This window comes from Anastrepha ludens, chromosome 4 (assembly GCF_028408465.1).
Source record: "Anastrepha ludens isolate Willacy chromosome 4, idAnaLude1.1, whole genome shotgun sequence".
NCBI lineage: Eukaryota > Metazoa > Arthropoda > Insecta > Diptera > Tephritidae > Anastrepha > Anastrepha ludens.
Genome location: NC_071500.1, coordinates 116,942,196 through 116,956,050, shown reverse-complemented (window position 1 = coordinate 116,956,050; position 13,855 = coordinate 116,942,196). Strand labels below are relative to the sequence as shown.

General features: G+C 37.9%; 1 protein-coding gene across 1 annotated transcript in view; it reads right to left on the bottom strand.

Annotated features, from left to right (window-relative positions):
• LOC128860800 (protein I'm not dead yet) overlaps positions 1-13,855 on the bottom strand; it is a 43,933-nt gene that overhangs the window by 6,440 nt on the left and 23,638 nt on the right. The window contains exons 3-8 of the mRNA XM_054098551.1: positions 3,435-3,473; positions 3,219-3,357; positions 2,964-3,080; positions 2,704-2,852; positions 2,501-2,615; positions 2,348-2,421 (exon numbers count right to left, since the gene is read on the bottom strand). Of these exons, the coding sequence (XP_053954526.1) occupies positions 2,348-2,421; positions 2,501-2,615; positions 2,704-2,852; positions 2,964-3,080; positions 3,219-3,357; positions 3,435-3,451 (611 nt within the window). The 5' untranslated portion in view covers positions 3,452-3,473. The remainder of the gene's footprint in view (positions 1-2,347; positions 2,422-2,500; positions 2,616-2,703; positions 2,853-2,963; positions 3,081-3,218; positions 3,358-3,434; positions 3,474-13,855) is intronic.

Sequence of the window (13,855 nt, the reverse complement as noted above, 5' to 3'; positions counted from 1 at the left end):
ACCGACTTCGTTTCCATTCTCAATACCAAAGAGTAGTGTGTGTACCAAGTTCCATTGAAATATATTAATTTAATAAAAGTTGGCGGAAGGACGGATAGGCATGGCTAAAGCAGCTCGTGTCGTTATTCTTAGAAATTAGCAGATCTGTATACTATATTTCGATTCTTTTATGCTGTTATATACAACCCTTATGTGAACAAAACGAGAATGCCCTTGAGCACAAGTGCACTGGTAAATGACAATATAATAATAAAATGAAAGCAAATTCTCAACTATGATATTACGTCAGCAAATCAACTGATTCTCTCAAATACTCTGAGAGCGGGTAGCGGTGTGCGGATGTCCCCATTGTATGGTATAGAAAATTGCAATTTGGTGTGAAATTTGTGCTAGTGGAATCATCGGATGTTATTACTTTTAAAATGAGGCATGACATTGATGTATATACGAGGATGAAAACATTTCATTGTGTTGCAATCTAAATTGAATGCTTTCCAATATTGTTCGTGCTATGAACGAAATACTCGTAAGACCACAGATGCTGCAATATAGAGTTCATGAATGCAGTGTTTAGAGGGGATTCGTTTAGCGAATATGAAACAAATCATACATCACTATTACTGTCAAGAACCAAACTATAAAACAAAATAAAGTTAGATATTATGTATATTATTTTTTTCAATTAAAAGGCATGACTCAAATAGACATATTGAAAATTCCTTTAATCAGACTTACTCGATATTTACTTAGTTCTTATCTTGAACTTCAAGGTTACTTATTTCTCTTTTCCTTGCATCCTTTGTACGCAAACAGGGGATTAAAAATAGGTATGTATTAATATTTAAGATATTTTTGTAGCTCTATTTAATAAAGTCAAATAAGGTGTGCGAGTGAGATTAAATTGTTCACATCAAACAAAATTATCCAGAATTTAAAAACAATACTCCACTATAGAGCAGTTCTTTCATTCCCGTAATCAAGAGTTTTAAATACGGTAGGAAATAACCTTTAACTAAGTGCTTTTTTTTTTTTTTGAAGTGCATTCCATCACTGAGAAGCAGCAATACTAGATTATGAATTACAAGTAATATAGTACATATACAAGTACAAACATATATGTATATGTTTAAACCAATCGGATAGTGAAAAAAATACTTTGTCCGTGGTACCCTTAGAACAAAAGATAGTTTGTCGGGAGCGGCGTTTGTGGCTATTGAAGGGAACGATGAGGATTTTATTGTTAGCGAAATGACTTGATTGAAAGTTATCTAAAGTGGATCAGATGAGCTATTCTTTGTGAATCAAAAGTCAACCCTCCAGGGTGGAGCTCAAAGCTGAAAACCCTGAACTTAAAAGTTGATTAGTTTGATGGTATCTTACTATCGTTTTCTGATTTAGGATTCATAAAAGTTATATTAAAAACCTCGACATTGAGAAACGGATGAGAAACACATCAGTTACCTTGAATTGCTATTGGAAAGAACAGGGTATCTCGTAAAACCAATTATTTTGTATGGAGGTGAGATTCTTTGAATAGCCTGCATTGGTAAAGCAGTTTCAGATCGTAAGTACAAAGAGCTATCCTTATTGATGTCGGTGAGATACTCACTACTTTAAGCGCTTAATCTTACGTTAAACGCTACTCCCGCGGACATTCCTTCTGGGAGTACGCAATTAACCTCGAATTAGGCTTTTAGATTACAGTAGTGTATTTAAGGAAGTTGTTGATTTTTCTTACTAGGTTTTTACACCTTTATTTCCAACACACGAAATTATTGGAGAATGCCTCATTAGCTTTGAGTATCACTAAAACATTTCTTCGTCCAGTTGATATACGAACAAAGTCATAGTTACATGATAGAAAATTGTAAACCTGATAAATTGGTTGCACAGAGCTCCCCTATTTTGGTTTCCTGCTGTAACGAGACTGGGGATCTTTCTGATCAAGGATTGATAGAAGACGGTCAATGGTAGCACTCTTAACCAGGTGAAGTCCCTACTGTGGTAGCTGCTTGGTGTACCATGAGGAGCAGTCATCTCAGTAATGAGTAGGGGTACGAAAGTTGTTATAGACAAAAACGAGTTTCTAATTTTTATTAGCAATTCGCCAATCTATTTACACTCGTCTTAATCTTTTCCCACTCTTCTTTGTATATCTGTTGGTAACACAATGAACAGTTCTTTTCTTTCAATCTTTCCTCCCTTTTAGGGCTCTTTAGCTCAACCTAACATCTTGCTAAAAGTATCGACTAAACTTAACAAAGTACCGAGGACTCACTAGTGACATATCATATGTACCTTTGTAATAACATTTACATGTTTGAAAAAAGTTTATTGTGAAACTTACTCTTCATCTTCGGCGTTGTCCTTCTTTCCGACAATTTTATATGTAGGCTCCTGGTTAATTTTGCAAAGTCCTTGCTGTTTATTAAATATGTTCGAAACAAATATATATTCGATTTATTATGAACATCTAGCCATGTATTCAAAAAGGTATTACCGCTTGAAGTTCTTCCAAAACAGCCTGTATAATTGGGCACATCATTGCCGTACAGGCGGCATTCGAAATCCACATAGATATAAACGTCGTTACCATGATTAAACCGAAATGTAATCTGAATTTAAGAAGGTTGATTAAATTTGTTTCATTCTATGAGTCGGGTATAAATGTTTTTTTTAGCATTTGTGTATTTTCTAGTTCACCTTCGGGGACTGCAGCCAACCATCTGAATGACGCGCAATGCCAATCGTTTATTTAAATTGGAGTACTCCACAGCGAGAGCAACCATTATGCCACCCATGAACATCACCAATGTATCCTTAAAATACAACAGACACGTCTCATTGGAACTCTGAAAAATAAAACAAAATCTTATCATTCATACACGTCACGTGCATTCTTGAATTTACGTTTGCATTTGAAGAAGATTATTTTTGTGAAAACAGCGAAAAGAGACACTTACCATTATTCCCATAACAGGAAATGCCACGATCGGAATCATCGAGGTGACGTAAAGTGGTAGTGCTTCAGTAACCCAATATATTGCCATAACCAAGAGCAAATACATGCAGCGATATGCCTGGGAGGAGAAAATTTGATTTTATATATTTTTTTATTTGAAATAGAAATAAACTAATAACTAAAAAATAAATAGTGACAATGCTTTCATACTCCTTATATTACTTTTTATAACTAACAATTATCATTCACTACTTACAGGTGAGTTATCTGTCAACATGACGGGAAGAGTCAGCAGTGGCGTTAAAAAAACTACCAAACCCTTCCAGTGGTACGTCAAGAAGTTTTTCGCATTTTCACTGTATGATTCTGGCCTCGATGAGGCATTCCCCACTTCACTGTTGGCAAAAAGTTATGTAATAATAATGATTAATTTTAATAATAAGTTTTAGTAATTGCAAGTTGCTTTACTCACATTTCCATGTTAAGCATTTATCTCCTTCCCGCACAGATTCTGAAAAAGGTTAGAAAAAAGGTCAATAATTACAAACAATTATTTGATAATTACAAATGTAATTTGAAAATATCAAGTCGATCGGTAATGACTAAGTTAAGAGTATTTGAGCGTTCGTTGCTCCAGACAGGGTTTCAAAATTCATCTAAGGGATATCTCTAGAAAGAATTTTATTAACAGATTCATTTTGATTTTTTTGTAGTTGTTTCAATGTTGCAAGTTATGATGTACGGATAAACTGTTACCCATTTTTGTTTTTGTTTTTTTAGGTGTCTCCTGGTGTAACCCGCTTAATTTTCAATATTTTGACATGAAAGTTGTGGAAATATTGTTTGAATGTTGCATTATTATATGAAAATTGACTGAACTACCACTATCTATATCGCCAAGAACCAAATTCTTAAAAATATGGTTTTTTTAAATCGAAATTTGGCATTTTCTCATTGGAAATTAAACGAAAAAATGCTTCGCTCGAGTGGAAGAGAGATTTCATTATGTGCTTTAAAATCTGATAGTCGCAATGGTGCAATATTCGAGTAAGTGATGCCAGTTCACCTTAAGGGACAAATATGTGAGGCAATAACCAAAAGTATTTGGAACAAGGGCAACACCGCCACGTTTGTATTCCCGAGTATTCGAGTTTTGAGCCATCTGTGTATACATGGATGGACTCGCCCTGTCTCACATCGTCCCGTTCCCACTCCTCCCTTGAGGGTAGGAGGGTCGTAAACGATGTATGGCAAGTATAGGCGGGAGTGCATAGTCCACCATTCCGGGAAGCCCCAAAGTGCCAGCCAGGATTTTACCGTGACCATAAGCCGTGCTTGACCACTTATTTAGAGTGTTCAGCCTTATTGCCGCACTGCGTACGTTATATATTATATTGCCTGCAGATCTACCGGAAGGAGGTTTAATGTCGCATATAATGCTTTCGATGGTGTAGTTGACTTGGCGCCGGTTATCAGAACAGATGCTAGTCTTTGAACCTTGTCAAGTTTCTTGATGTTCACACCCTTCTGAAGGGCATCCCACCATATTACAATACCATAGTAGAGAATTGGCCTAACAAGTGCTGTGTAGAGCCAATGTATTATTCTGGGTTCCAATCCCCATTTCTTCCCAATAAGCCTTCCGCAGCAGTACAATGCGGTCATAGCTTTGCGTGCTCTGTCTGCGACTGTGAGCCCCCAATTTAGCTTCCTATCTAGTACAAGCCCTAGATACTTTGCCCTTTCTATTACTGTAAGTGGTTTCCCTCCTAGGAATATTTGTTGAAGAGCAGGTGTTTTGTGTTTCCTACTAAAAAGTATCAGAACCGTTTTTCCGGATTTACTTCCAATCCTTGACTTTTACACCAAAGTGATAATCTGTTGAAAGATCTTTGTTGGAGATCACATAATGTTGAAAGGTGCTTCCCCGAGATTGCTATTACAATATCATAGGCATATGATATTATTTTACCTGCAATTTTTTCAAGTTCTTGTAGAAGATTATTGACAGTTAGGTTCCATAGAAGTGGAGATATTACCCCACCTTGGGGTGTACCCCTGATCGGAAATTTTTTAATGGATGTGTTACACAAATTTGCTCTTATCGTTCGCCCAGTTAGCATTCGTTCTATAAACGAGACTATTGCATTGCTTACTCCCATCCGGATATATATTATTGAAGGCACCCTCGATGTCTAGAAAGGCAGCGAGGGTATATTCTTTGTAGTGAAGTGATTTCTCGACTGTGTGAATTAGCTCATGGAGTGCTGTTTCCACTGATTTGCCTTTACTGTATGCATGTTGGGAAGGTGATAGTTTGTCGCTAATCCTTCCTTTGATATGCACATCTAGCAACCGCTCTAAAGATTTTAACAAAAAGGATGATAGGGTAATTGGCCTGAAGTTCTTCGATTTCATATGTGTGGTTTTCCCTCCTTTGGGAATGAATACCACTTTTACTTCTGCCCATTTCTTGGAGATATAGTTAACACGCATCGCTGCCTCAAAAATTAAGGCGAGTGTAGGTGCAATCATATCTTTTGTGTGTTGCAAATCAGTGGGAATGATTCCATCAAGTCCCGGTGATTTGTAAGGTTTGAAGCTGCCAATGAATGGCAAATTTTATGTTATCCTCCGTTATAAAATCTATTGGGGATTCTCGTAATGAACTATAGGGTGGGTTCTACTGTCTTCGTTGCAGAGACAACCTGGAAAGTGCGTCTGCATTACCTCTTTTATGAGGTAGCTATGATTGCTGGGACTTGTTGATATTACTTTCCGGTGTCTACTGGTCTCCGAAACACTTTCTATCTTTTGACAGAAGTCTCTCCAAGACGCCGTTTTTGCTGCCCTTATGGCATACTTAAATCTACGCTGGCATTCTTTGTATCTGTCCCACGAGTTGTTTCTCCTCGCTTCGTTATACATAGTTCTGCATTCCCTTCTGAGGTTTGCTATATCAGTGGACCACCATGGAGGTTTCGGTTTCCCTTTTCTCGTTCTCTGACGACAGCTTGAGGCAGCTTGTTGAAATGCTGAAGTCAGCTTATCAACCACTGAGTCGAGCTGTGGTTCGGACTTAACTACTAAACTAAACACTTTAAAATCGACCATGTAATTTTGAATGAATCCAAAAAAGCCGTTAAATATGCGAAACGCACCCCTGGAAGGAGTACTGCGAGTCCATTGAATCCGTGAAGAATTCTGCCAGGCTAAGCAAGATCCTTTCGAGAGACCACTCTTGCAGAACTTTTGTAAAAAGGGAGGACGAAGAGTGGACTGAATCTGCAGAAGAATCTTTGACTATCCTGGCGAAAAATCACTTTCCGGAAAATTCTATTACTCCACGTGGCATTGTCGACACGAGTCGACAGGTAGGACTACCCGATGCTTCCCTGGAATCTATCCCGTCAGTTGACAGAATCACGTGGGCAATAAATAGTTTTTCTCTTTTTAAATATCCTGGTTCTGGAGATATCTTACCTGAAAGGCTTCAGAAAACAAGTACTTCGGTGGTTCCTGTCCTGCAAGAAATCTACTTGGCGTATATCGCTCTTAATCACGTTCCCGCCAACTGAAAGAAAACGAGGGTTGTTTTCATACCCAAGGCAGGGAGGAGGGGTTACGACTCGGCCAAGAACTTTAGGCCTATAAAACTTATCTCATTTATCTTAAAAGTGTTTGAAAGATTGATTGATTATCATATTCGAGAGCATATCGAATCCAAATTCCCTTCAGCGCAACACGCTAACCTGAAGCGGAAATCCACGGAATCAGCCTTACATGAGGTCGTAGGGACTGAAAGGCAAACAATTCACTTTGACGGCCTTTATAGATATAGAAGATGCTTTTAATAACATCAGGGCGGAGTCATTATCACTGCGTTAGATAGAATAGTCTAACTCTGGATCTCGTCCCTGCTTGGCTGCAGGTCGCTAAAGTCACTAGATTCGTTCACAGGGGGGCGCCGCAGGGTGGTGTCCTTTCGTCCCTCCTTTGGCTAGTTGCTATGGACGAAGTTCTGATAATGCTTAATAAGGGTGGGTTTAAGGTAGTAGCATATGCCGATGACTTGGTCCTGATCGTATCGGGACCGTTTCCCTCAGCCATGGCTGAGATTTTGAAAAGGTCGCTGGCTGTACTTAGTCGCTGGGCTGCCACTTGCGGCCTCCGAGTCAACTCTGACAAAACGGAGCTGGTGCTATTTACCAGAAAATATAGACCTCCACTCTTTCGAGTGGTTTTGCCAATCAGGCAATCAGGTTAAAGGAGATTGGCCTCTGGAGGCAATCTCTCAAGGGACATAGTAGCATTTTCGGACAATTAACATCGTATTTCTCCGAACAGATCTCTCTATCCGCAAACTACAGTTTGAGGGTCGTGCTAGGGCAATATTTCCAAATAGGCAGGATTCGAAGGGGGGGAAATCTGCACCGAAGCTTGCACCTCTGTCTTCATTGACGGTTCCAAGATGGAATCGGGAGTCGATGCATCTCTAAATCAGCCAATTTATCTATCTCCTTTAAACTGCCGAACACTGCTAGTATTTTTCAAAGGACCGAGGGAGATATTAACATTTTCTCCGATAGTCAAGCATCTATTAAGGCTCTGACGACGCCATGGTGCAGAACGAAATTAGTAAACTCCTGTAAAGAGGAGATCAAATCTCTTGGATGTGCAGGTAACATTTCTCTGATCTGGGTTCCAGGACATAGGAACATAGAAGGAAATGAAATTGCTGATGAGCTTGCCAGGAAGGGGACTGAATTGGACCCCCTCCCCGGTCATCGGCAACCCCCTGACAGTTGTTGAAGGGGAACTGCAGAAATTATTTCTAAGTAAAGTGCAGAAAAGATGGAGCTCCATTACTTCATGTGTTATTTCGAAAACCCTTTGACTCCAATATGATATACGAAGGACTCAGAATGTCCTTTGGACTCCACGTCCAAACTCGTAGCTGTGTTTACCGATCAATGGACGATCGGCACACTCGCGGAAAAGTTAGAGTTACCATTTAACCCCCATTGCAGAAGCTGTGGGGACCTTTCAGAGAAAGAGACTGTAGAGCATTTTCTCTGTAAATGTCCGGGTTTGGCAACTAGACGACTAAGGTCACTGGGTGCTCCTTTCTTCGACAGCCTGGGGCAGTGCGCCAACCTAAATTCAATCAATCTCCTCCAGTATATCAACAGCTCTGGCTGGCTGTAGATATCTGCCTTTTGGAGGTCTCATAATGGTATCAAAACAGCGCTTTAGTGCTATTTGAGGAGTGCCAGACCGACACTTCAACCATTTCACCTACCACCTACCTACAGCCAAAAGTGGTGTATGTTATTTATATGCAAAACAACTTTACCGGAAATTAAAACACCAAAGGACACAGAAGTGTGAACGTCCTAACCGTCAATTCAACAAACGAAATCAGGTATAAAAAAATAAACGCAAGTAAGGAAGACTTAATTCGGTCCAAACGGAATTTCACATTTTAGTAAATTTTAATTTGGGATTGCTGTAAACAAACTCATAAAAAATTAGAGTTATTTTAGCATCAGATGGATTGGCGAGAATGGGTGGGCTATGTAAAATTTGCTTTTTGAATCGGTTAGAAAAAAAACTAATCAATATTTTTTCAAACTTTTGTTTTTATTTTGAAGAATGAAAATAGTCATTTATGAATAAAAAATAATATCGTTCAAATGACTGCTACGACTGGCTTTACAGTAGGCCAGTCGATCAACCCAATTTTTAAGCACATTTTCGATTGTTTGGGCTCCAATTTCATGAATGGCAACTTCGATTTCGTGTTTTAAAGCATCAATCGTCTCTGGATGGTTCGCATAGCATTTGTCCTTAACGGCTCCCCACAAAAAATAGTCCAACGGGCTTAAATCACAGCTCCGAGGCGGCCAATTGATATCGGCATTTCGGCTGATTATTCAGTTTTCAAAAACGGTAGCCAAAAGTTCGAGTGTAACTTTGGCAGTGTGACAAGTTGCACCTTCCTGTTGAAACCAAATGTCGTCCATGTCATCCTCTTCAATTTTTGGAAACAACTCGTTGAGCATGTCACGGTAACGCTCGCCATTTATTGTAACCGCGACTCACATCTTTGGAAATAGGTTTTCAATATTTCCCAATTTTGTTCAAGCGCCTAGCGTCCCATTTCGTAAATGTCAAACCTTTAAGTAAATTATGAACGCATTTGACATGTCATTTGTGTTACCATTCTCAAAAAAATAGGTGGTTCAAAAAGCAAACGCTATATGGCCCACCCTGTATTAAACGAGCGCGGCAGTTTGCGAGTAACTCGCATGCAGATGCTTATACAATTTTTGAAACAACGGTGAAAAAATATTAAGAAATATTATTAATAAAAGGTTCTAAATTAATTTTATAGTAAACTTGTTTATATTCAAGCAATATTATTAATAAAAGAATCACATTTCTTAAATCCTCAAATGAATCTCTTGTGTGGCACGCCTCAGTAAACTCAAATTCTTGCAATTATTCATTGAGGTCATTTCTATTAGGGAATTGTCTGGCAACTATTTCAATCACAAATCAATTAATTACAATCAGTGGTAAAAATGCCTAGTAGACGTTATATGTTTGTATCTATTATATAATTCATATTCACATCTTCGTTTAGTTAGAATGATAGTGTCATGGAATTTAAAACGGCGAGGTGCTATAATATACATACATACATACATATGTATATTTTAGTTTGATATTGAAACGAATGCAAATACGCTCGCAGGTCTGACCATATCAGTCCTACATACATGCACACGCACCCATAAAAAAGAATATTGTTTGCCGCGATAGTTGTCACATGTGTGAAAATGTTACGGTAACAAATCAACTAAAGAAATGTGAACAGAAGCGCGTGATATTTATATTTCCTTATATATGTATGTATATGCATACTTCGACATATTGTGTTTAACATTCCATAAATAAACTAATTGGCAAATGAAAGTATACGATTTTAAGTTTTGCATTCGAAACATTCATTTCAACATTATTAGTATAATAATTTTTAAAAATGTAAATAAAAATAAATTTATTTTAATACATAAAAATAAAATAAAATAATAAATTTATTTTAATAGAAAATTAACTTTAATACAAATGAATTAAAGAAGTTTTAACGCAAATATTACTAAAAAGATCGAGCGAGAAATGTCGTTTAAAATTTTAAAAATCACAGGAGAAATACATGTACAGCTATGTACATGCACAGGTATGGAGAATAACGGTTAATGAGGAGCTTATATTGGAAAGAAAAGTAACTGAACATTCAGAAACATTCTGCTCGGATTAGAACGGTGCTTTAAATATTCGACCTTTTTTATTTTATCAAGTCTCTTGTTTGTACAACCATCTTGAAATAAAATGATGAGAAAATAGGGGAAAGTGAATAGTAATTTATGTATGCATGTGTGTTTTTAAAGTAAGTACCGCTTTGACATAAAAAATAACAAGTACATTTTTTCCAAAAATAATTTATTCGCTTGAAAGGCCATACTTTACTCTACTTTTCCACACAATTCCCATTACTATTGAGGCATTTATCGTATCTTGGGACCAGCTTTTGTATGCCATCGTCAAAGAAGATTGCGGCCTGATTAGACAGCCACTGCTTCACAGTCGTTTTCACTTTGCCATCATCGGAATGGCGATGCTCCGATGTTTCATCGCCTGTGATAATATGCCTTAGAAAATCATTCCCCTCGTTACTGTATCGTTTGAGAAAACTCAATGCCCTGCCCAATCTTTTGGTTTTGTGCTCATCAGTTGACATTTTTGGCACCCAGCGTGAACACAATTTCCCATAATTTAAACGTTCGAACACAATTTCGTAAAGAACACTTCTTGAGACAGCAGGAAACTTTTCAGCTAATGACGACATCGTGAATCGTATGTTCTCTTTCACTTTACAGTCCACTTTTTGAATCAGTTCATCGGTAATGACTGAAGGTTTCCCACTTCGTTCCTCATCATGAATGTTTGTGCGGCCATCTTCAAAGGCCCTAACCCATTTCCGCACCATTCCATCACTCATAATGTTTTCACCATGCACTTGACTGCTTTGGTGATGAATGTCAACTAATTTGAAGCTTTGAGCGCAGAGAAATCGTATTGCAGCATGCACTTTAGAGTCGGCGGGATACTCAATAGGTGGAGGCATTTTAAAATCACGCAAACAGATGTAGATTCGATCGGATGGTTCCGTAATGGCGTCTGTGGCATCCCAACAGATGTAGCTACACGACGCGCATAAGGCGGCGTAATTTAATAACGGTACTTTAAAAACACGTCTCACGTTTAATAAAACAAAAGTCTAAAAGTAACAGAAAATAAATTCCTACAACCACAAACTTCATTCACTACGGCAAGGATTTCAAATTTAGAGGGATGCACTTACGATGGCGGCCGCGAACGTTGGTGCGTGACTACCATTTGGAATTCACGTTCTCTCTGTGTAGGTTCGAATCTCGGTGAAACAGCAAAAATAAAAAAAAAAAAGTTTTTTTCTAATAGCGGTTGCCCCTCGGCAGGCAATGGCAAAGTTCCGGGTATATTTCTGCCATGAAAAAGCTCCTCATAAAAAATATCTGCCGTCGGAGTCAGTTTAAAACTGTAGGTGGATCCATTTGTGGGCAACATCAAGACGCACGCCACAAATAAAGGAGAAGCTCGGCCAAACACCCAAAAAGGGTGTACGCGCCAATTATATACAATATTTTATCCCAGATAATTGGCTCATATTTCTTATATTCCTTTCTATAATTTGTAATCTCTCTAAGTTGAAAATAGCGATAAATTGTAATTTGTTTTTGGATTATTTGCATAACTCGTAATTTGTTTTTGAATTACTTCGATTACGAGTTATCGAGGTTCCACTGTATATGTTACACAGCCAATATCTTGTTGTTGGCGGTTGTTTTTATGAGCCCAATTTTAAGGTCATTATCGAAAATAATAATAATTTTGGTAGAAATTGCTAAAAAAATGGCACGTTTTGAAGATTATGATAAAATTATGTGCTAAGGAGTAGTTTAGAAAATTTGGTAAGACATTTTCGATAGTATAGTTTATAACACAAATATTATTTATACATATTTTGCAATACATATATGTACTCGTACATACGTCGCGGGGGCTTGAAAACTTGAATAGTCAATAGAAAACCGAAATATTGTTTGAATGATTTTTTTTATTATGATTTGTTAGACAATATCATCGCATTTATTTTTAAACAAGATATCCGGCATATGTCCGCCGCGACTACGAGCTATATAGTCCATCGAACGGTCCAAATTTTACAAATTTTTCCAATAAATCAGGCCGTATGGGGTCAATGGAGACTTAAAGCGTTGTATGGCAAGTTGTGCAAAGTTGGTAAAGAGCTTCACACGCCGGAGAAACTAAGAGCTTGACTATGAAATTTTGATCTATATATCACGCAGTCGCTTACAGAACTTTCAGACCATTATTTGCTTCAGTCTCTGCAAAACTCTCTTAATGGTGTGCCGTAAAATTAAATATAATCGAAGTGCAGTTTTTCTCTCAGAAACCTCGAAAGAGAACTTTACACTTTCTCATGCATATCTGCAGTCAGTTTCATTTGCCTCCTCTAAACATTTTCAATTATGACTCTTTTGTAGTTAGTTTAGGACATGCTCGCACAAACAATTTTATTTATATACATAAACATACGTACATTAAAAACAATGCAGAACAGTGCCACATACATATATTGGTAAATTAATTGATGAATTAACAGCTCTGCGCTAAATGAATTTATCTGCAATAAAATATGAGCTCAAATACGTTTTTTCATAAAAATTTCTGCCTTTATTAATCAGAATTAGCACTTTAATAAATTATTCGAATTGTTCAAACACATATGTATGTTTGTTGAAAAGTACAATAATAAAAGAGTATTTGATCAGCAGATATTTTGCGAATACGGTCGATTCGGTTTAATAAGAGATAGCAATAAAAAATATTGAAAAAACAGAGTTTAATGGTAAATTCCAACAAATAAAGCGCTCACAAGTTTTTGCTCTGCTTGAATGAAATATGGTTTTAATGAGAAGCTTCTTCACAGCAGAGGTTTGCAGATTTGTCGTTGCCTGCTGCGCAGTGCTAACTACTGAACTATTTTTAATAATTTATATTTATTTCCAGTAGTCAAGATATTAATTTAGTTATCAATCTAAACTTCGCCCACTTTTCACATCATTAAAATTTGAAATACTGCTGATTAGAAGTGAACAACTGATAACAGTAATAACTGGTTTTCTTAATTGCCGCTATAACCGCTTACGCGGTTTTGGCCGAGTTTAACAAAGCGCGCCAGTCGTTTCTTTCTCGAGCTAACCGGCGCCAGTTGGACACACCAAGTGAAGTCAAGTCTTTCTCCACCTGACCTATCCAACGCAGAATAGGCCTTCCTCTTCATCTGCTACCACCAGCTGGTACCGCGTCAAATACTTTCAGAGCCGGAGCGTTCGTATCCATTCGGACGACATGACTCAACCAACGTAGCCGTTGCGCTATGTCTATGTCATCGTAAAGCTTATACAGCTCATCGTTCCACCGCCTGCGATATTCGGCGTTGCCAACGTGCAAAGGTCCAAAAATCTTCCGCAGAATCTTTCTCTCAAACACTCCAAGCGTCGCTTCATCGGATGTTGTCATCGTTCACGCTTCTGCGCCATGCGATAGAACGGGCATGATGAGAGCCTTGTAGAGTGTTAGTTTTTTTCGTCGAGCGAGAAATGTACTGCTCAGTTGCCTACTTAGTCTAAAGTAGCACTTGTTGGCAAGAGAGATTCTACGTTGGATTTGAAGGCTGACATTGTTATCGGTGTTAATGCC